The following is a 19,794-nucleotide window of genomic DNA, read 5'->3' on the forward strand; positions in this document are numbered from 1 at the left end:
TCTTTAGTTCCAACCTCATATGATAACAATACTTTCGAACACTATATGCCAAAATGGTTAGCATACATGCACAAAAAACTTCTCTATGACATTGATAACAAGAAATATGGCTCTGAAAAACATTGCAGCGCCTCTATAGCCAGCTAAGGTCAATGTTTTCAATTAAAGAAGAAAAAGTCGTACCACGCAAATTTAATAGCTTTTATGGGTGCGTGTCTTGCGATTTTTTTTTGGTCGAATTGTCTTGCGAATTGTAACAAAGCTTTCTCTTAGTTTCCGGAGAATCTTTGAACTTAGGAAAATTCTAGGGTGCGCTGCTGTATAAGATACATCAGCTGCATCCATCATATAATCATACTACCACCCCACGTGCATTATATTCTTCCCTCTTTATCACCTTCAGATCTTGCTGTATGTTGTACAGCAGGTGTACAACAGATGTATCCTTGAACTTAGGTTATATCTGACACCTATTGCTCAAAGATTCTACCTTGTGGGACGATTGAACACAGCAAGAGCCTTTGCGTTCGACTTTTTTCCACAGTGAAAGGTGCTCTATGTGGCATCTCAAAGCTCCGGTGGAAGTCCAAGCTCATGGTGATCGACTTTCTTCGCATTGGCCAATGAAAGAGGTGCAAGTCGAGGGAATAAAGGAGGGCCGAGGGGATTTGGAGAGTAATAATTTCAGAACGCGCGATTATGAAGGTTTCTAAAATACCAAGGCTGCGACAACCACGAAGTTGGAGGGGGAAACAATTGGACATGTACTTCTGGTCGATCAAGCTAGAGTCTGGATCTTGCCACCCTTGAACGATCCAGTATGACTTGATGGTCGCACCATGGTTTCCCTCATCGATGCATGGTGTTTGTGTATTAGTATGAGAGGCTGTTAGGGCGATGTAGAGATTATATATATAATGATCAATCATGGCTTCCGGAGTGTCCTAGGATACATGAGGAATGAGGGACGTCGACTACACTGGAAAAAGATGGAGGACTAATCCATGTAGCTCTGAATATGCTATGGTGGAAAACAATGGAGGACTAATCCATGCAGCTCTGAACATGATATGTAGGGCTAATGTCCCTCATGTGCTGGTGTTATGTCGGCTTCACTCTTTCCAAATGAAAAGCAGATCTTTGTAAAATATGAAATCACTAACTTGGTAAAACATATGCAAGACAATATTAAAAGTGTTTGATCCATGATGATCCTCTTTTTCTTTTTTTTTCGATGATGGAAATACAAGAAAGAAACTAGTTCACCACCATCCGTCAAACCCTACTGAAAAAGTCTAACGTACGGTTAAAGCTACTTGACACTAGTAAAATCCCAAGAACTATAAAACTCAGGCAAGCTTTCATACGTGAAAGTGTTTCAACAAATACAAAGCTTTCGTGCCAAAAACAAAAGAAACTTCAACAACCCCGTTCCCTTGGTGGCGCTCAACTGCTGACCACCCGAAACTTTAAAGGCAAACCGTGCCCAACTCACCGCCACAATTTAATGACACATCCCCTATCAATTTTATTGAAAAAAGAAGAACCCCGCATAAATTTTGCGAAAGAAGATTATAAATGTTTTACAAGACAAATGAGTGAGACTGGACGAATTTGAAATTCAAAAGGAGACACGTGTTGTGCTGTTATTGCATAAGATGAGTCTTCTTGAGCGGGAAAAAGAAAAAAGAATTAGCTCCTTTGCCCCGAAAGAAAACAAAAGGTCGCTATTCCCCGCGGCCACGTCTGCAAACGGTCAAATAATTCAAAAATGATGACCGCCCATCTTCTCTCTCACAACGGCCATAAGACAGCGACCAGAATTCAAAGCAATTTCATTTATAACGCACCAAATCCATGTATCTCTCTCAGAATTCCCACTGTATAACAGCTCACAGTCTTAAACCAAAACCCAACCCACCCGTTTCTCATGAACGCTTCCTTCTCTTCTTTGTGCTTAAACTCTGAAGTGTGTCTCAGCTGTTGACCTCAATCTGGGTTGTTGAAGTTTCAATCTGGTAAGTTTGTACTACTATGGAAGTTTAGAGACTCAGAGGGTTTGGAAAGCTCTGTTTCCGAATAGAGAACCATACTGAGCTATTGTTAATCATTTATTACTTCAAATGTTCTATCTTGACAAACCATGAGGTCGTTTCAGTTGCTTCTTAATTGAGAGGTTGTTGCTATAATTTCTCAGGTTCATGAATTATGGCCTCTGAATCTCCAATCAACACTTCAACCGCGTCCCCTAGGCTTCGCCGTTCAAGCCGAACAAGCCAGGACCTCGGCAGTGACATTGGAGGTGTCGAATTCGCAACCTACACAGTCCACATCCCCTCCACGCCAGACAACAACCCAATGTCAGCTTCCATGGAGTACTCCACTTCGCAGAGAGTCGAGGACCAATTCGTCTCCAGCTCTCTCTTCACGGGCGGCTACAATTGCGTCACGCAGGCCCAATTGAAGGAGAAGGTCATCGAATCGGAGACCAGCCATCACCCCCAGATGACTGGGGCAAAAGGGTCTTTCTGCTCCGTGCCGGGTTGTGATGCTAAGGTGGTGACTGATGAGAGGGGGCTGGATATTGTCCCTTGTGAATGTGACTACAAGATTTGTGTGGACTGTTTTAGGGATGCAGTGAGAAATGGTGACCACATGTGTCCTGGCTGCAAGGAGCCTTATAGGGAGCTGGATGTGACAGAGTATGCGGTGCATAATCGAAAGCAGTATCAGCAGCAGATGTCGAAAACTGAGAGGAGGATGTCGCTGATGAAGTCGACAAAGGTGATGGGGAGGCAGAGTAGCGAGTTTGATCATAACAAGTGGTTGTTTGAGACAAAGGGGAGTTATGGATATGGGAATGCTATTTGGCCCAAGGTTGATGTGGAAGGGAGTCAAGATGGGATTGGGGGAGATCCAATGGTGTTTCATGATAAGCAATGGAGGCCGCTTACGCGAAAGTTGAATATCTCTGCTGCAATTCTCAGTCCATATAGGTAAATAGTGTTGCTCATTTTTAATGGTTTGGGTGTGTAGATTTTTCTTTAATGCAAGACCTTTATATATTTGTACTTGGCTCTTGTGTCTGTGACTTACTGTCTCATGATGTATGTGTGTGTTATATTTATCTTAAATACTTGAAATTCACTAATTTAGACTCTGGATTTATAATGTGAATTTTGAACTTATAACATGCTTTTGGTAAATCTGAATTTCCAAACCTTATTGCTGTACTCGTGATAATCTAGACTTTTAACTGCTTTGATTTGCTAGTCTAGTGATCGAACAAAATACTTAGGTTGAACTTTGCAGATACTACGTACTCTTATTCATGATGACCAAAAAACTTGAATACTTATATTTAAACATGGTACTAAGGGACCAGCTAGTCTATAGACCAAACATAATACATATGCTGAGCTTCAATAATACTAATCATATTACTAATGACCAAATAAGCTTGATTTATATGTACTAGGGTACAATCACAGATACTGATCATATTACTAATGACCAAATTAGCTTGATTTATATGTACTAGGGTACAAGTACAGAAAATTACAATTTTGAATTCAGAACTTCATTGTCACGAGCTTTAATGATAGTAATTGACTAATTTTTTCATTCATTCTGTGTAATTTTCAATTTGATATTGTTAGTCCAGTACTCCAGTTTCAATTTAATTCTGTGTAATGACAAAACATATACTTAGATGCCAACAATGCCAATATAAAGTACTTGTTAGCAATGTCATTTTTTATCAGCTTCCAAGATGATCGACTATTGTTGTTTTGAGCTTGCTTGCTTATACTGCTATATCCGTTTTTGGGAATCCATAGAGTTCATATTGTGACAAAATAGAATGTGTAAAGAAGCTTATATTTCTTCTCCTGTCGTTTGAAAAATTCTTTCAGGCTTCTTATATTCATTCGAATGGTGGTGCTTGGATTGTTTTTGCAATGGAGAGTCAGAAATCCAAATGAAGATGCTGTCTGGTTGTGGGCTATGTCTGTGGTTTGTGAAATCTGGTTTGCCATCTCATGGCTACTTGATCAGCTTCCAAAGCTTTGTCCCATCAATCGCAGTACCAATCTCGATGTTCTAAGAGAGAAATTTGAAACACCGAGCCTCAGCAATCCTACTGGAAAATCTGATCTTCCAGGCATAGACATTTTTGTCTCTACGGCAGACCCAGAGAAAGAACCGCCTCTTGTCACCGCAAACACTATTCTTTCGATTCTTGCAGCTGACTACCCAGTTGAGAAGCTTGCATGTTATGTTTCAGATGATGGTGGTGCACTTTTGACATTTGAGGCCATGGCAGAAGCTGCTAGTTTTGCTAACCTGTGGGTACCTTTTTGTCGGAAGCACAACATTGAACCAAGGAACCCAGAATCTTACTTCAGTCTGAAGAGAGATCCTTATCAATGTTTTCAGATGCGAAAGCGAAGGCGAATGCGACATGGTCAAGCCTCACAAGGCGAAAGCATCGGCGTGCAAAGGCGATTTAAGGCGATCGCCTTTCCAACAAACATTAATTTAATACAATACATTTTAAAGAGCCTATTCCATTTCTCATCAAACTTCCCAGCCCCAAACCATCTTTTCCTTGACCTGCATCACCAATTCCCAATTCACTACATAAGTTTTATATTTCCTTAGTCCGTCCCCTCCTATTAGTCTATCATCTCTTTATGTTCTTTCTCTTCAATATAAGGACATGATATATTGGTAACTGCTTAATACAGATTGAACCAAAAGTTTATAGGAAGGTCTTTTTCCTCTCACATTGTCCACTGCTAAATGCAGCCCAAACTATTTTATTGGCCGTCTTCCAAAGGAGTTAAATTACCCTAAAATGAGCCCTTAGAGGGTAAAGACATTAGTATTACCTGCAGATTGAAGATCAGATATCCCACTAATTTTCTTCCCACATGAAATGAGTTTCACACGGATGTTCCCTTTAGTTACAGCATTTGCCATGTCTGTGAAGACCAAATTTCCCACTGAAACATTCAAACATAATAATTGTCATTTACAAGCAACAGAATTCCCTACAATTCAGAATCAAAAGTAAAACGCCATGAATGCAATGCAAATATATATCAGTTTATGCAACTGCATCATCTGTAAATGATATAATCAGTTCTAATCTTATGTAAGTTATAAACTTATTCACCAATATCTTATTCATAAGCCTTCTTCCAGTCATCTAGTACTTCAGATGTTTCTGCAACATTCAAAAAGGGGAAGTATGGAAACTGCCCATTCGGATTAGCAATGACTATGTGATCTTTATCCGTTTTGTGATTAATCATATGTCAAATCTAATCGAGAAACATAGTAAACTATGGAAACAACAATGTACTCTGTTTGGTTTCTTCTATAAACAATTGTGTTCCAGCCCCAATTAACTAAAGAAACAAATTCAACGATTCCTAACTCATAATCCAAAACAGAAACAAACAAGAACGAGCCAAAATTCTAGAGAAGGAAGACATAGCACATTTACGCAATAACAAGGGTGAAGAACTGAAGATTGAATTCATAGGATGAGCCATCAAATTAATGAAGGAAGACATACCACCTCGTCGAATTCTCACACGAAATCGAGCCCAGTCAGTGCGATTCAATCATCAGCGATTCAACCAAACACAATCTCAAGGAATTCAGTTTCTTACCCTCATAAATCCTGGGGCTCCACGTGGTCCTTCCTCTTCACCGTCATCCCCGCCTACATCGCCGCCGCCGTCACACTCCACCTCATCCTCACCCTCTTCTGCCGCCACCGTCCGGTCCCCTTCGGCCCAATCCCAGCAGCGCACAGCCTCCTGATGGGTAGCTGCTAGGCCAGAGATTGAAGTCGCTTCGCGTCGCTCCGCCGCTCGCTCCGTCGCTTCGTCGCTCCGGCGGTCGCCTTTCCATCGCCTCGCCTGGGTTTGAAGCTGCAGGGCTTTTCTCCTTCGCTCCGCCTGAAGGCGCGCACCGGCGACGCCTCGGCGTCGCATCTGAAAACACTGATCCTTATAAGAACAAAGTACGTCAAGATTTTGTTAGAGATCGAAGGAGAGTAAAGCGTGAGTATGATGAATATAAAGTTAGGATTAATGGCCTTCCTGATTCAATCCGGAGACGCTCAGATGCCTACAATGCTAGGGACGAGATGAAGGCTATGAAACTCGGGAGAACAATTGGAAATGATGAAGCAGTTGATAAGATAAAGATTCCAAAAGCAACCTGGATGGCTGATGGAACACATTGGCCTGGTACTTGGGCACTTCCTGCCCCCGAGCATTCTAGGGGTGATCATGCAAGTATAATGCAGGTATATGATTTATGTTTCTTTTATTTTTAAAATTACATGCCCTTTTTATCTTAGTTTTTCTCAATTTTGTTGCATGTCGTTATGTACTTTGAAATGGATGCACAAAAAGAAAAATAGAGACTAAGCACATCAAACTCGAAAAAAGTTAACGATCTGTTAATCCTAGATTATGACAAGATCTGATTACGGTTAGCTAGAAGCCAGAATTCTTCATCTTAGCTACCTGAATGGACATCAAGCACCAGTATATGTAGAATCTGTCTGTTATACAAGCCTCCACATCGAAATTCATAACAAGCTGGTCATCTGTATCATTATTATTTTTTGTTTAATAATCCAAGATTTTTATATGTCACCCTCAAGTATTTATGCATCCACATTCAAGTAACTTACCTGACATTCATATATGCATCTCCATTTATTCTATAGCAAGCATCTTCACTGTTCTTACTGTTTGTTTGGTGAGTTGTTAGTGTCATTTATTCACTACACTCGGATATAATGCTAAATGCTCCACAGTTTTATTTGGGAGCTTCATTGACTAATTTTGTAATATATGCAGGTGATGTTGAAACCTCCTAGTGATGAACCACTGAAAGGAGCAACAGTGGATTCAAATTCCATGGATCTAAGTGAGGTTGACATCCGCCTTCCAATGTTGGTCTATGTTTCTCGTGAGAAGCGACCTGGCTATGATCACAACAAGAAGGCTGGCGCTATGAATGCCTTGGTTCGGGCCTCAGCCGTCATGTCCAATGGCCCCTTTATTCTCAACCTTGACTGTGACCACTACATCTATAATTCCCAAGCATTAAGAGAAGGTATGTGCTTCATGATGGATCGTGGTGGGGACCGCATTGGTTATGTCCAGTTTCCTCAGAGGTTTGAAGGAATAGACCCTTCTGACCGTTATGCGAACCACAACACTGTTTTCTTTGATGTCAATATGCGTGCACTTGATGGTCTTCAGGGTCCAGTATATGTTGGAACGGGTTGCCTCTTTCGAAGAACTGCCCTTTATGGATTTGATCCCCCTCGAGTGAAGGATTGTAATGGTTGTTGCTGTGGTGGTCGCAATAAGAAATCTAAATCTTCAGTTGTTTCTGCCCCTGAAACCGATTCCCAAACAATGCAAGTGGGAGACTTTGAAGATGATAATGAAATGACTGCCATTATTCCTAAAAGGTTTGGGAACTCTAGTTTCCTTGTAGACTCTATCCAAGTTGCAGAATTTCAAGGTCGTCCTCTTGCTGATCATCCATCATTGAGAAATGGACGTCCACCTGGTGCACTCACATTTTCCCGCGAGCTTCTTGATGCATCAACAGTTGCAGAGGCAATCAGTGTCATCTCGTGCTGGTATGAGGACAAGACAGAATGGGGCCAACGCATTGGGTGGATTTATGGCTCAGTAACTGAAGATGTTGTAACAGGTTATAGAATGCATAACAGAGGATGGAGGTCTGTTTATTGTGTAACAAAAAGAGATGCATTTCGAGGTACTGCTCCAATCAATCTCACTGATCGCCTTCACCAGGTTCTCCGATGGGCTACTGGATCTGTCGAGATTTTCTTTTCTCGAAACAATGCTCTTTTCGCAAGCTCCAAAATGAAGTTTCTGCAAAGGATAGCTTACCTCAATGTTGGAATGTACCCTTTCACATCCTTTTTCCTCATTGTCTACTGCTTCCTTCCAGCCCTTTCACTCATTTCGGGCCAGTTCATAGTGAAGACCCTCAACATAACCTTCCTGGTATACCTTTTAGGCATAACAGTGACCCTCATTCTTCTTGCTGTGCTCGAGATCAAGTGGTCTGGGATCGAACTAGAAGAGTGGTGGAGGAATGAGCAGTTTTGGTTAATCGGAGGAACAAGCGCCCACCTAGCAGCTGTGCTTCAAGGTCTTCTTAAGGTCATAGCAGGAATAGAGATCTCATTCACACTGACATCAAAATCCGGAGGCGATGATATAGATGATGAGTTTGTGGATCTCTATATCTTCAAATGGACATCACTAATGATACCGCCAATTACAATCATGATGACAAACTTGATTGGAATAGCCATTGCTGTTTGTCGAACAGTATATAGTGTCATACCACAGTGGAGCAAATTGCTTGGAGGAGTGTTCTTCAGCTTTTGGGTGCTGGCACATCTCTATCCCTTTGCAAAAGGGCTGATGGGAAGGCGAGGGAAGACGCCGACCATCGTGTTTGTGTGGTCTGGTCTTATAGCAATCACCATATCTCTCCTTTGGGTGGCTATTAGTCCTCCATCAGGTACTAACCAAATTGGCGGGTCATTCCAGTTCCCTTGATTACTTGGCCTTGAAGTTACTATTCTTTTGTCTTAAAAGTCCATCTTAAATTTCAACATTAAGCCAGATAGCACCTGTACGAGTTCATATAGGGTCTCAGGTGAAGTGTAAATTTTTCCAATTTTGTGTTGTTCACTGACTCATCTGAATTTGATGTCCAACACGGGAGGACAATTCCAGTCCTGATATGTATCAGTACTTTTTCTAAGGAATGAATTTTTTTAAGTTTAAAGAACTGTCTCCATGGTCCATATATACCTAACGTCATATGCTTTTTTTTTTTGAATAAAAAGTCATGGGCATAAATGCCGATTTGCACTCCAAATTTGACTGAAATTGTCAATTTGCACCCCGAACTTGCATTTGAGTCAATTTACCTCCTAAACTTGGTAAAAATTGCCGATTTACACCCCGAACTAGTATTTGATTCAATTTACCTCCTAAACTTGGTAAAAATTGCCGATTTGCACCCAATCTGTTAAATTTAACTGTTTCTATCCAATTTTGCGTCACATGTTATACACATGAGGGGTAATGTTGTCATTTTATATTTATATTTTTCTTAAAAACAAATAAAAATATTCTTTAAAATGAGGATTATTTTGTTAATCAAATTATTTATTTACATTTTTTTTCTACCTACTTCACCCTACTTTGAATTATATATTCAATATACCCACCTATTCAAATATAGTGTGTTGTGTATAAATATTTTTTTATATGTACACATTGTTAGAGGATGAACAAAACGAGAATAATAACGACATAATAGAACAGAACGTAACCGTTTATTGATTGATAATGAGGTCAATATATAGAGTTATAGACATTACATAACCACAATCAGTAGGATTCGAAGTCCTAATCTATTACAGAGATGCGAATCTATCTCTAACAGGAAACCTAATAAGGCTAACACACACAATGGTAGAATAATAATTCTCTCAGAACACACATTTATTTTTAATTTTCAATGTATTAATTTATTTATATTTTTTCTAATATCTTTTAACATATCATATCACATAAAATAATAAATATATAAATCAATAACATGTTTCGAAAAAACAAACATTGTAGCAAGTGTTCATCTTAAGTAATTTTATTAATTTATTTCATTATTCAATATGAATAAATATATAATGACAATACTACCCCTTAAATGCATGACATGTGACTTAAAATTGGATTGAAAACATTAAATTTGACGGATGGGGTGCAAATCGGCAATTTTTACCAAGTTTAGGAGGTAAATTGACTCAAATACAAGTTCGGGGTGTAAATCGGCAATTTTTACTAAGTTTAGGAGGTAAATTGACTCAAATGCAAGTTCGGGGTGCAAATTGACAATTTCAGCCAAATTTGGGGTACAAATCGGCATTTATGCCAAAGTCACGCTATGAAGTATGAACACTGCTACAAACCCCAATTGTTGTCATGAAACAAAGTAGTGAAAACATATATGCGAACTGGAGCTGCATATATCATTACAAGAAGAACAAACAAAACCTATGAGTTGCTACTTCAATTGGATCAAACAAGGAAACAATGAAATTAGATCCCAGTCATGCTGGCATGTGGCAAACAAAAGTCTCAATAACGTACATACAATACGAGGGAACATAATTCAAATCTTTGAAATCTCAATAAGCTAAGCTAGGAAAAGCCTCAGGGATTTGATTACTCAACTTCTAAAATAAAACAATAGCCCGGGTTACTCTGAAAGCTAGCTTCCCATTCCCACGATAACATCCGGAATTCATAACCTTATGCTTTCCTTTTCCTTTTCCTTTATCTTGTGCATTATGTGTTTGGCATAAGCCGACGTACTTGAACTTGTTGATAATTTACTTCGGCTTAAATTTCGTAGTTTAATATTCATGTCATGGTGCAGAAAATTGTAACTCCATTTGTCTTCGAACATTCCGCTTGATCTAATACGGTCGAATCAATCTATTAGACATGATATGTATACTTCCAAAAGATGTAGCACTACGTCTCGTGATAGATATACCAATAATCTCACTAAATGTTAATTAGCAAACCCATGCACTAAAACGACCAGTTCTAGAGACTTATAGTCAAAAGCATCGATCTTTAATTCTTAATCATCACTTCACCACTACTAAATATATCCAGGCAGAACCATTACTCTACTAAAATTTTAACCTTCCCATTCTCATGTTATTCACCAAAAATGGAAAACTGATTATATCTGCAATTGCAAATATAGTTCATCAAGTGACATTTCCACTCACACATGTTTAGGCTAGCTAGTTCTTTTGACTGTCACTGTTACCACCAATAAATTAGGTATACATCATGTCATCAACCTATGAGCTCGCCAGCTACTAGATTTGCCAAATGATATATATGAACTTATGAAGTAGTTTTGTTTTTCATTTGGATTGCTAAACTATTTCTCTCTTTGAAAAAGATATGGTAATCGCCATTCTAAGAGTAGCTCAAACCTAACTATAACACAGGTAATTAAGTGGGGTAAGTCATTAGATGATCAACATTCAGACTTTCCGATAGAGCATACAGAACTTCTAAATTCTAATGCCATTTCTGAGGATCTTCAAGTATTATAAAGATTCAGTGCTTGTTTACTCGATCAAAATAAATAAATCTGCCTGCAGAATCAAAATCATAGTTGATCTAAATGAAAATCCTGGTCGAAAATTTTTCTTATCAAAATCGAGTTGAAATAAAATTTCATTTAAGTGACTTTTGATCGCAGCTGATCGCAATGGTTCGGGTATCCGGGCCATGCATGCACTAGTGCACTATTGACATGCATCTGAGAGTCCAACAAATTTACTATATACTATTGGGTGAGTTTGGGGAGTCGCGCATTACTGTTCAAAAATGACAGTGAATGGACGCTTTTGCCCTCAGTGAAGAAATCAAAGAATTCGCGCTTTACTGTTCATAAAGGCAAAATTGTCTGAAAATCTTGGAGGAGGGCAAATGTGAGATAGCATCTTGGAGGAGGGCAAATGTGAGATAGCATAAGTACTCGGTAAGGGTATATTCGTCCGCTTACTACAAACCTAATGTACAACAGCCGCAGCTGCCTAACCCATCTTTCTCACCTCTTCCTCAGTTATCTTCTATGTCTCTATGGTATCCTCAAGCTCGCTCTTCGCCTCAGACTCAAGACCTTCAATCGAATCGAAGAATGGCACAGTCGCTTTTACATTTTTGATCGGACTCAAGAATCATATTTATACGTTGTTGGTATGTTTTTGTATAAGAGAGAAAACTCAATTTCATATTTGAATCATTTAGTTTTACCTCCATAATTATTCATGACCTTATTTCTGGGTTTCTTCGTTCTATGGGTTTTTGTGATCTCTAGGTTTGGATTTGTTCCGATTCGGATCATTTTGTATGGATCTTTGTCAATTTGGTATATAGAAGAGTCTGATAGGTAAATCAAAGACAATTTGGTCTCAAAAGTGACGAGAACTCACTTCAAAGCATGTTTCTCCGTATTTTCAGATACAATGTGGCGAAGGCCCAAAGGTCCATCCTCTACTCTATAGCCCTCTTTACCGTCTTTGTATGTTTGCAAAGCTGAAACACATACAAGAAATTATGAATTGTTGGCAAATCAACTATAAGGTAATGCCTCAATTCCCTATGTTCTCTGCTAAGAAGCTAACACCATTGGCACCCATGCTAACTGATTGCCACCCATCATCGATAATAACAAAATTTAGAGGCACTTCACCATTCTCAAATCTTCAAAAGAAAAGGCCTTTTACTATCTATACAATGCTAATTTTAATCAAGATCTGCAATATTGTCTTTGGTGTAACTTAGTGCCTCTTTAACCCTTGCTTTAGACCATTAGAAGTGACATTAGTGTAGAAATCATCCCATGTACACCAGCCAAACGAGTTATGTTCTGGTATCTGAGGCATAAAGCATTAGCAATTTAGATATATTGGAAAAGAAAATTATTTACTTAATTTGTCTCACAAAATACTGAAATAGACAGCTTAAACCATTAAAACTTGAAAGTGAATTGCCTTCTTTCAATCTCGATTATGAAAAATACAACTAAAGAACTTAATGGAGTCCTCACACATGAACTTATAATCTATAAAACCTACATTAGTCATTCTTAAAGATAATGACATGCTATTCAGTGCAATTTTTTTTAAAAAAATATAGTGACCAGTAGTGTTACTTACAAAATGACCAAGTTAGTGTTTGCTTACAAAACGACCAAGTTATTGTATCATATAGAAATAATATATGATGATAAAAAAAAACGTCTAATGTCCAGTTTAAACTTTAGTGTCTTAAGTCTAACTATTGGGTTTAACTAGATATGTGTTTGTTCTCCTCTTGGAAAATGTTTTACTTAATGTATGGTACTTTTTTTGTTCACTATAGTTTTTATGCAAAGGTTGAAGTCTTTGTTTTGTTGATCTCAAGCTTTCTGCATATATCATCATAGGAAAAACGGTTTCACTTAATGTTATTTGGTTAGCACATTAGAAAAGCTACTAAATTTAGGCCGATGGAAAAAGGATAAACTCATTTAACTAACATACTAAATATTTCAATGATTTTAGGCTTTTTATCTCAAGTCCTCTGTGTATTAGAACTCAAGTATGACGCTTATAACAAGAGAATTAAGTTGACTTTAATGAATGGTCCTCTGTGACAGACCTTACTGAAGTATATAGTCCAGCTGGAATGCTTCAAAGTGATTTTGTTGTTTCATTGTGTGTACTTCAATAAATACTTGATTTGCTTGGCTGAAATTGATTTTATTTTGGTTGACAAGAATCAACTATTTCTTATTTAAGCAGGTAGATTTTGGCATTGAAGTTGAGAACAATGTTGGTATAAAGAAAAAGTCGAGAGCGAATGTATGTTGATGACGATGACGAAAATCATATGGATGAGTCATAAGAGGAGTTTTTCAATGTGAGTACTTCAATTAGAAGACTATTGATCAGTTAGTCATAGAGCTCATTCAAGCTCTCGAGAGATATGCATAGGCAAGGTTTAGATTATGTGTTCACTATTGTGCAACATTTACCTCATCCATTTTTTGAGTTTTAATTTGTATTTTAAGAAAATAATATGGTCCTGGTGATTTTTTTATTGTTTAAATGGAAGGTCATGCTATCGGTTGCTGACTTAAGATCAAAAGATGATTTCTTTTAAATAGTGCAATTTATTTTATAATGAGCTCGCTGAGGTGATTGTAAAATTTTGGCTGGCATTGTTGTATTATGCAAATACAGCAACTCTTGATCGAGATGATTGTGCCACTTTGAAGATAGTATAATTTTCTTAAATGTCACATGTGCTATCACAAAGGGTTAGTTTCATAACCATTTGAGTGAATCATTATCTTATTTGCCATACGAGATAAAAAAGAAGAAGCTATATCATCAATTACCATTTATGTGAAAATCAGATACTGATCAATATCAGATACTGATGAGTTGAGTATAAGTTTTATGTTTCTATTATGAGTGTTATCTAACTTATCTTTGCATGTGTTTTTATTTATCTAATAGTGAAAATTCTAAATTTAGATTAGTTACAGCACCATTCTTCTCAAATTAACTAATTGAGGAAAAATGTCTTCTGTTCCAATAGTTGCTACTTAAAGCTTATGAAGTTTTCAAACAATTGATTTTATCTTTTTAACTACTCGCTTTTGGTTGTAGGTGAACCGGCAGCTGCCTGAAGAAAGTCAAGAGCGGTGGATCTTTAATTTCTTAATTTTTATAATTTATGCATATTTTAGAACAATGGTTGAAATATAACCATCTTTTCTATGTTTAATCTTTTGTGTATTACACCTTTTATCGTTATGCTCTATGAATGAAATGTTCCTCTGTATAAAACTCTGTGGTAATCATCTTTGCAATTTTTGAACGTTATATCTTATCTTCAATAGTTGTTCTATTCGGCCACTAGACAAGAATCCCGCTGCAACGCGCGGGGCTTAAAATCTAGTACTTATATAGGTGATGTTAGCTGTTTTTAGACTGCTGATGGATGAGCCAAATTGAAGGCTCACTACAAGAAGCTTAACATAAAAACAACAACGTGCCCCCTAAATGCTTGTTTTTACTTCCATTCTAGTCTTTCACAATGGAAAACTAATGTGTGATGTAAAACACTGTTTTCCCTTGAAGTCATGACTTTGATTTAAAAGCAGCTTAACATCATAGGGAGTACTAGCTTGATAGTGTTTCATATTTTGAAAAGATTATTGGTTCATCCCCTAATTATTAAGAGAGGTCGTTGGGGGGAAAAAGAACACAATTATGATTAATCAACACTAAAACATTTCAATTTACAAATGATTCATACAGATGATGATGATATATGTACATATATATATATATATATATATATATATATATATATATATATATATAATCGTCATATAGCTACTTGGTTGTCGGAAGTCGCACTCCGGTTCCGGCTCCGCCTTTTAGGCTGCTTTTTGTGACTGCCTCCAAACTTCAACCTGCCGGTATCCTTGAACCGCGCCTTCTCTGCCTGAATGATCTCACACTCGGGCATTGATGCAGGGTACCTCAAAGAATCGTAACAATATGAGTAGTACATGAAACGTTGACGAAATCGGCGCATGGCCGCCTGCCGTGCACGTGAAATTGTAGAGTATTCTTGAGCGTTGAGGTAGGCAAGTTTCTCGGCGCAGGCCTCACCGAACGGAAATTGCTCAATCGGGTCGGAAGGGCAGCCGTCGAGCACTAGGTCTTTGAATTCAGCGACGAAGGGTGCGTATTTGTAGTTTGCTTTCTCCTTGCCGCCATTAGTAGCCCAGCTGCTGGCATCCCATATGGTTGCATATAAAGACATTGGCTTCGCTGGGTAGTCACCACCCATTGCTTCCTTTCGTACAACCTCTCTTATTGGTACTTCATCCACGTAAAATCTGAAAATGTAACAATTGGATGCAAATGTATCAGGCAATCAAGTGTATTGTTTTCTTCTTTTTCTCGTCAACCTCTAACATGTAATAAGATCTACTAGCCGGGTTGATCAGTCTAAAACTTAAATTCATGGTCAAATCATGAACATAATTCCAGTCTACCAACGTTTCAATAAAACAACCAAAACTGTCAAAACAACGTCAACATTGGACCTTCAATAAATAAATTCAGAGCCTTCAGGAAATTGGCGCATTCGTCCCACAAGAACGATTCTAGCTAGAGATGAGACAAGCGTTTGTTTTGCCTACATCACATGTTAATTTTTATTTTATTTTATATAATACCAACTCAAATTCTACTACTCTCGTGTTGAGTCTACTACTTTTCAATTATTACAAACTGTGAAGAAAAAGTTGCCCAAAATCATTTAATTACCATAATTTTATTGTTTTGAATCGAATGGTAATTACTTCATAAGACCACGAATTTACCTTAACACAATTAGCAAAGGCGTCAAATTATAATTCTATATTCCCAATAACAACCTTTAGAAACGTCGTCTTCACAACATGCCTCAAAGTTAGTTTACGGTAGGGATGTCAATGGTCAGGTTCGGACCAGGGTAGGGTCAGAGGATCAAAATATCATACACATACTCAATTTTTTATGTCATGTACTCAGTTTAATTTTCGTTATAAAATAATGGGTATTCTCCGTTCTCATACATGTCATAATACCCGTTAACGATATTTTGTTATATTATATAAAAATGTACATGAAGTACATAAAAACATAAAAATCTAAAATAAAAACTAAATATCATGAAAAAATAGTTTTTTACATTAATCCAACTTAAACAAATACATGTCTAGTCCAAAATAGATCAATTACTGTAAAAAAAGGTTTTTATTTACATAAATAAATATTTATTTATTAATATTAAAACATATATAATATATATTTCATTCTTATTGGGTGGAGATTGGGAAATGGATCAAAATATCATCCGGTCTTTTACCCAATTTCATATTCGAAATTAGTGGATCTTCATCCCGTTTCTCGTTTTTACCCTTTTTACAGCCCCATTAAAGTTAAATACCCATGAATACCCTAGCCAATGGATATTTATCCCTAATTGATTTGATCCGTGTGGATGAAATCATGTTCAGTTCGGTCGACAATTTATAAGTTTCAACATGCAAATAGGAAGACAAGTTTGACAACCATTGGATGTAGAAACAATTGCGTATTAAAAACAATCCCACACGCAACGTCAAACTATCTAACTTTTAGCCTCTCGTGAGGTCAACGAAAGCATGCACAGAAGCATACCACGTTAACGAGAACCATCCATAATACTATTAAGTTTCCCAAAACAGAAAGAATTCATCAAACCGAAACGGGTGTTTTAGAGGAAGGATAAAAAAAACAAAGAATACAAATTAAGCAGAAGTAAAGAAGATTAATTAGAGTGACTCACATGATGTTCTTAAGGGTCCAGAGGATGCTGTAACGGTGGAAGTCCTTTGTCGGGTCGAACCAGAGGCGGTACCGCTCCTCGCGGCCGCGGCTGGTGCTGCCGTTGCCGTATAAGTTGGTCTGGAACCTCCATGGCTTTCCTGCTGTGTTACCCAAGAATTCTATGTCCAACTCATCGTGGCTCTTCTCAAACACGTCAGCGTTAGAAGTCTGTTTACCAAACATTTCATCATCACACAAAGAGAAAAATTAGGCAACCCACCAGAACCATAAAATAATAATAATAATTTGTAAAATAGTTGTAAAGATCATAAAATGAATAAGAAAGATGCTTACATAGAAAGCAACGCAAATACCGGCAGTGTTATCCGACGGGAGCTTAATCTTGGCGCTGAAGAAGCCATGGTCGTAAAGAGAGGAGGAAATAAAGCCAGACCCTATAATCAATTAATCAAATCAAAGCACACGGATAATCAATTATCAATTCAACAGATAATAATAAATTAATAATAATAAACATGAAAAACACGTAAATATTAATCAGAGTAAAAACAAAACATATTCAAGAAAAAAAGGGAAATTTTCTTTGATCATTTCAGACAGTTGTAAATTGGAGACAACATGAAGAAATCGTAGGAACATTTCAGCCAGAAAATAACCAAAGGAGCAATCATGAACCATGATCGAGATGATCATTATGAGAATCTTGATAATATTTACAAACCTGTATATTTATCGAGGAGGAGACGGACGCCATTTCCGTCGGGGGAGCGGACGAGGTTGCCGTCGCCGAAGAGAAGATTGAAACCCTCGTCGAAGGGGATGTTGGTGAGATTGAAAGGCTTAGCGTAAGGCACCGCGTCGGCTAATAACGAAAGAGTAGTAGTCAGAAGAAGAACAAGGAGAGATACCAGCGATAACCTCCCCTCCATTTCTTGTCTCTCCTATTGTAGTTAGTTTTCTTATAATCCGGCCACTGTTTAGGTGTTTTTGTTGCTCTGGTTTTTGTGGTCTTCTCTCTCTCTCTCTCTCTCTCTCTCTCTCTGGTGCCACCTCTTTTGCTTTGTCTGAGAGTAATTATATATACACGTAGAGAGAATAAGAAGAAGCAGCTAAGAGGCAAGAGAGGGGAGGATTCAATCGGATTCAATGCAGGGGAAAAAAAGGTTACGAGATATGGACAGGTCGAAGAAATTGAAGGAAGGAGAAATGAAATTTAATGGTCATTGGCTGCTAAGAAAGCTTTGAAAATAAATCTTCGTGTACGCTTGTGCCCTCAGTTGGCCGGGTATTATCGAAACGGCCACTGGGGGAGGTGATTAATGTAGAAGAAGTGGGGGTGGTGGTTACAACTTACACATATTACAATTGTGATATTAATGATGATCTTAAGGGGGATGTGGAATGGGTTAGAGGGAGGTTGGGTTTGTTAATTAGTCATTGATAGGTTTATTGGTGTTTTGTGTTAAAGGGCATTGCAATGGATAATGAGGTTTATTAAGTGCTGATTTTGACATTCAAGCTAGCAATGGCCAACTACTGATTATAGAGGCATTTGAGATCATCAAGTGTTTGGGGCCAATGATGCCACATGTTGTTAATATAGATGATAGGTTGTTATGCCTTCTAATATAAAGTTGTCTGATTATCGATTCGTGAGGTACGTAGTACACTAAACTAGAATCAATCGAGCGGAGCGAGCTACTATCTTGATTAAATTGAGGATAATCATCTATGGCATTTTGAGTAGAGCTTGTTGTAATATATAATCTGAACTTCTTGTCGAACTGAACTCTCAAAACATGAACCACTTACCAATTACCATAGCGGTCAGAAAGATACAACGTACAAATGTATAATAACCAGATTCTTAGACTGGGAATCTATACAACTTAAATTCGTGCATTTTTATTTTCAATTTTGCTCGGCTAATTATTTACTCCTTAAGAAATCAAATAAATAAAGATATTTATATCTCTATGTAAAGAAAAGTGTGATTAAGAAATTATAATTGATGCAGTGATCAACCAGGGAGGGGTGCTTGATCTTTAGCCTGAAGTCAAGGCAATGATGACAGATACATACCGCTTAGATATAGACAAGGATTCTTATGGCTCTAGCTTAATTTGAAAGATGGCAGCTATAGATTTATTATGCAATAAAGAGTATATAGTTCCATACCATGCAAAAATTACATACATTTTATAATGAGCTATCATGTATTAAAAAACAAAACAATCACCAACTATATTGTATGACACTGGAGCAGAACAAAATTGATAAAAGATAAGAAAGTAAGAAATCTAAGAATCTTCATATTCTTCATATTTGCTTTTGATTATCCATGCTTGGTACACCAAATTTTGATGCCATCAGTATGTATAATAGAAAGTAGAGTAACTGAACATGTTATTCGTAAGAATACTGAAGAGTCATCAGTGTATGTGTATATTTCCATCATCAGTTTCCTTATTTTTCCTTTCGTAACTTGAAGAATTAATTAAGAAACAGACACGCACATCCTAATTTCTTGAACAATTTGATAACTCAAACCCTAGCCTTAATCTTACCCAAATGTTTCCATCATCATTCATCGACTCAATTATTTAAGCCAGCTTTGTGTTTATGCATGACGCTATACCAAATATGCAGCTGTCAAATTATGATAGTAGAAGGTGGTTGTTTTCAATATTTTCATAATTATATGTTATGCCCCATACTTCTCA

At 37.6% G+C, this 19,794-nt stretch overlaps 3 protein-coding genes and 1 long non-coding RNA gene across 6 annotated transcripts; 2 read left to right on the forward strand and 2 right to left on the reverse strand.

The window, feature by feature from the left end:
* Positions 1–1,995: 1,995 nt before the first annotated feature.
* Positions 1,996–8,840, forward strand: LOC126796468 (cellulose synthase-like protein D3). Its single transcript, XM_050523296.1, has 5 exons — positions 1,996–2,018; positions 2,198–2,996; positions 3,915–4,416; positions 6,020–6,325; positions 6,888–8,840. Exons 2-5 carry the CDS (start codon positions 2,209–2,211, stop codon positions 8,640–8,642), a joined length of 3,351 nt encoding a protein of 1,116 aa, XP_050379253.1. The 5' UTR covers positions 1,996–2,018; positions 2,198–2,208; the 3' UTR covers positions 8,643–8,840.
* On the reverse strand, positions 4,475–6,019 carry LOC126796467 (uncharacterized). 3 transcript variants are annotated; one of them, XR_007672356.1, is made up of 3 exons: positions 5,585–6,019; positions 4,893–5,006; positions 4,475–4,614 (listed from the first exon to the last, which is right to left on the reverse strand). XR_007672356.1 is itself a non-coding variant. In XM_050523295.1 (2 exons), exons 1-2 carry the CDS (start codon positions 6,006–6,008, stop codon positions 4,968–4,970), a joined length of 366 nt encoding a protein of 121 aa, XP_050379252.1. In that variant the 5' UTR covers positions 6,009–6,019; the 3' UTR covers positions 4,625–4,967. The 3 variants fall into 3 exon arrangements, 1 of the variants encoding a protein (XP_050379252.1); XR_007672355.1 differs by lacking the exon at positions 4,475–4,614 and having other exon boundaries at positions 4,625–5,006; XM_050523295.1 differs by lacking the exon at positions 4,475–4,614 and having other exon boundaries at positions 4,625–5,006; positions 5,682–6,019.
* Positions 8,841–11,750: 2,910 nt separating the features above from the next.
* Positions 11,751–14,509, forward strand: LOC126795259 (uncharacterized). The gene is made up of 4 exons (XR_007672253.1): positions 11,751–11,885; positions 12,150–12,272; positions 13,475–13,592; positions 14,348–14,509. It is a non-coding gene; the product is annotated as an uncharacterized LOC126795259 (long non-coding RNA).
* A 352-nt stretch (positions 14,510–14,861) lies between these two features.
* Positions 14,862–18,244, reverse strand: LOC126793554 (probable xyloglucan endotransglucosylase/hydrolase protein 30). Its single transcript, XM_050520107.1, has 4 exons — positions 17,793–18,244; positions 17,405–17,505; positions 17,070–17,278; positions 14,862–15,591 (listed from the first exon to the last, which is right to left on the reverse strand). Exons 1-4 carry the CDS (start codon positions 17,998–18,000, stop codon positions 15,072–15,074), a joined length of 1,038 nt encoding a protein of 345 aa, XP_050376064.1. The 5' UTR covers positions 18,001–18,244; the 3' UTR covers positions 14,862–15,071.
* Positions 18,245–19,794: the final 1,550 nt, after the last annotated feature.

This window comes from Argentina anserina, chromosome 5 (genome assembly GCF_933775445.1).
Source record: "Argentina anserina chromosome 5, drPotAnse1.1, whole genome shotgun sequence".
Classification (NCBI taxonomy): Eukaryota; Viridiplantae; Streptophyta; class Magnoliopsida; order Rosales; family Rosaceae; genus Argentina; species Argentina anserina.

Coding starts and splice junctions, on each gene's coding strand:
- LOC126793554 (XM_050520107.1), bottom strand. CDS start 18,000: ATGGAGGGGAGGTTATCGCTGGTATCTCTCCTTGTTCTTCTTCTGACT. Junction 17,279..17,404: donor GTATTTGCGTTGCTTTCTAT/GTAAGCATCTTT, acceptor TTTGGTAAACAG/ACTTCTAACGCTGACGTGTT. Junction 15,592..17,069: donor TGGACCCTTAAGAACATCAT/GTGAGTCACTCT, acceptor TTACATTTTCAG/ATTTTACGTGGATGAAGTAC.
- LOC126796467 (XM_050523295.1), bottom strand. CDS start 6,008: ATGCGACGCCGAGGCGTCGCCGGTGCGCGCCTTCAGGCGGAGCGAAGG. Junction 5,007..5,681: donor GAGCCCCAGGATTTATGAGG/GTAAGAAACTGA, acceptor TGAATGTTTCAG/TGGGAAATTTGGTCTTCACA.
- LOC126796468 (XM_050523296.1), top strand. CDS start 2,209: ATGGCCTCTGAATCTCCAATCAACACTTCAACCGCGTCCCCTAGGCTT. Junction 2,997..3,914: donor GCAATTCTCAGTCCATATAG/GTAAATAGTGTT, acceptor AAATTCTTTCAG/GCTTCTTATATTCATTCGAA. Junction 4,417..6,019: donor CTTACTTCAGTCTGAAGAGA/GATCCTTATCAA, acceptor TCTGAAAACACT/GATCCTTATAAGAACAAAGT.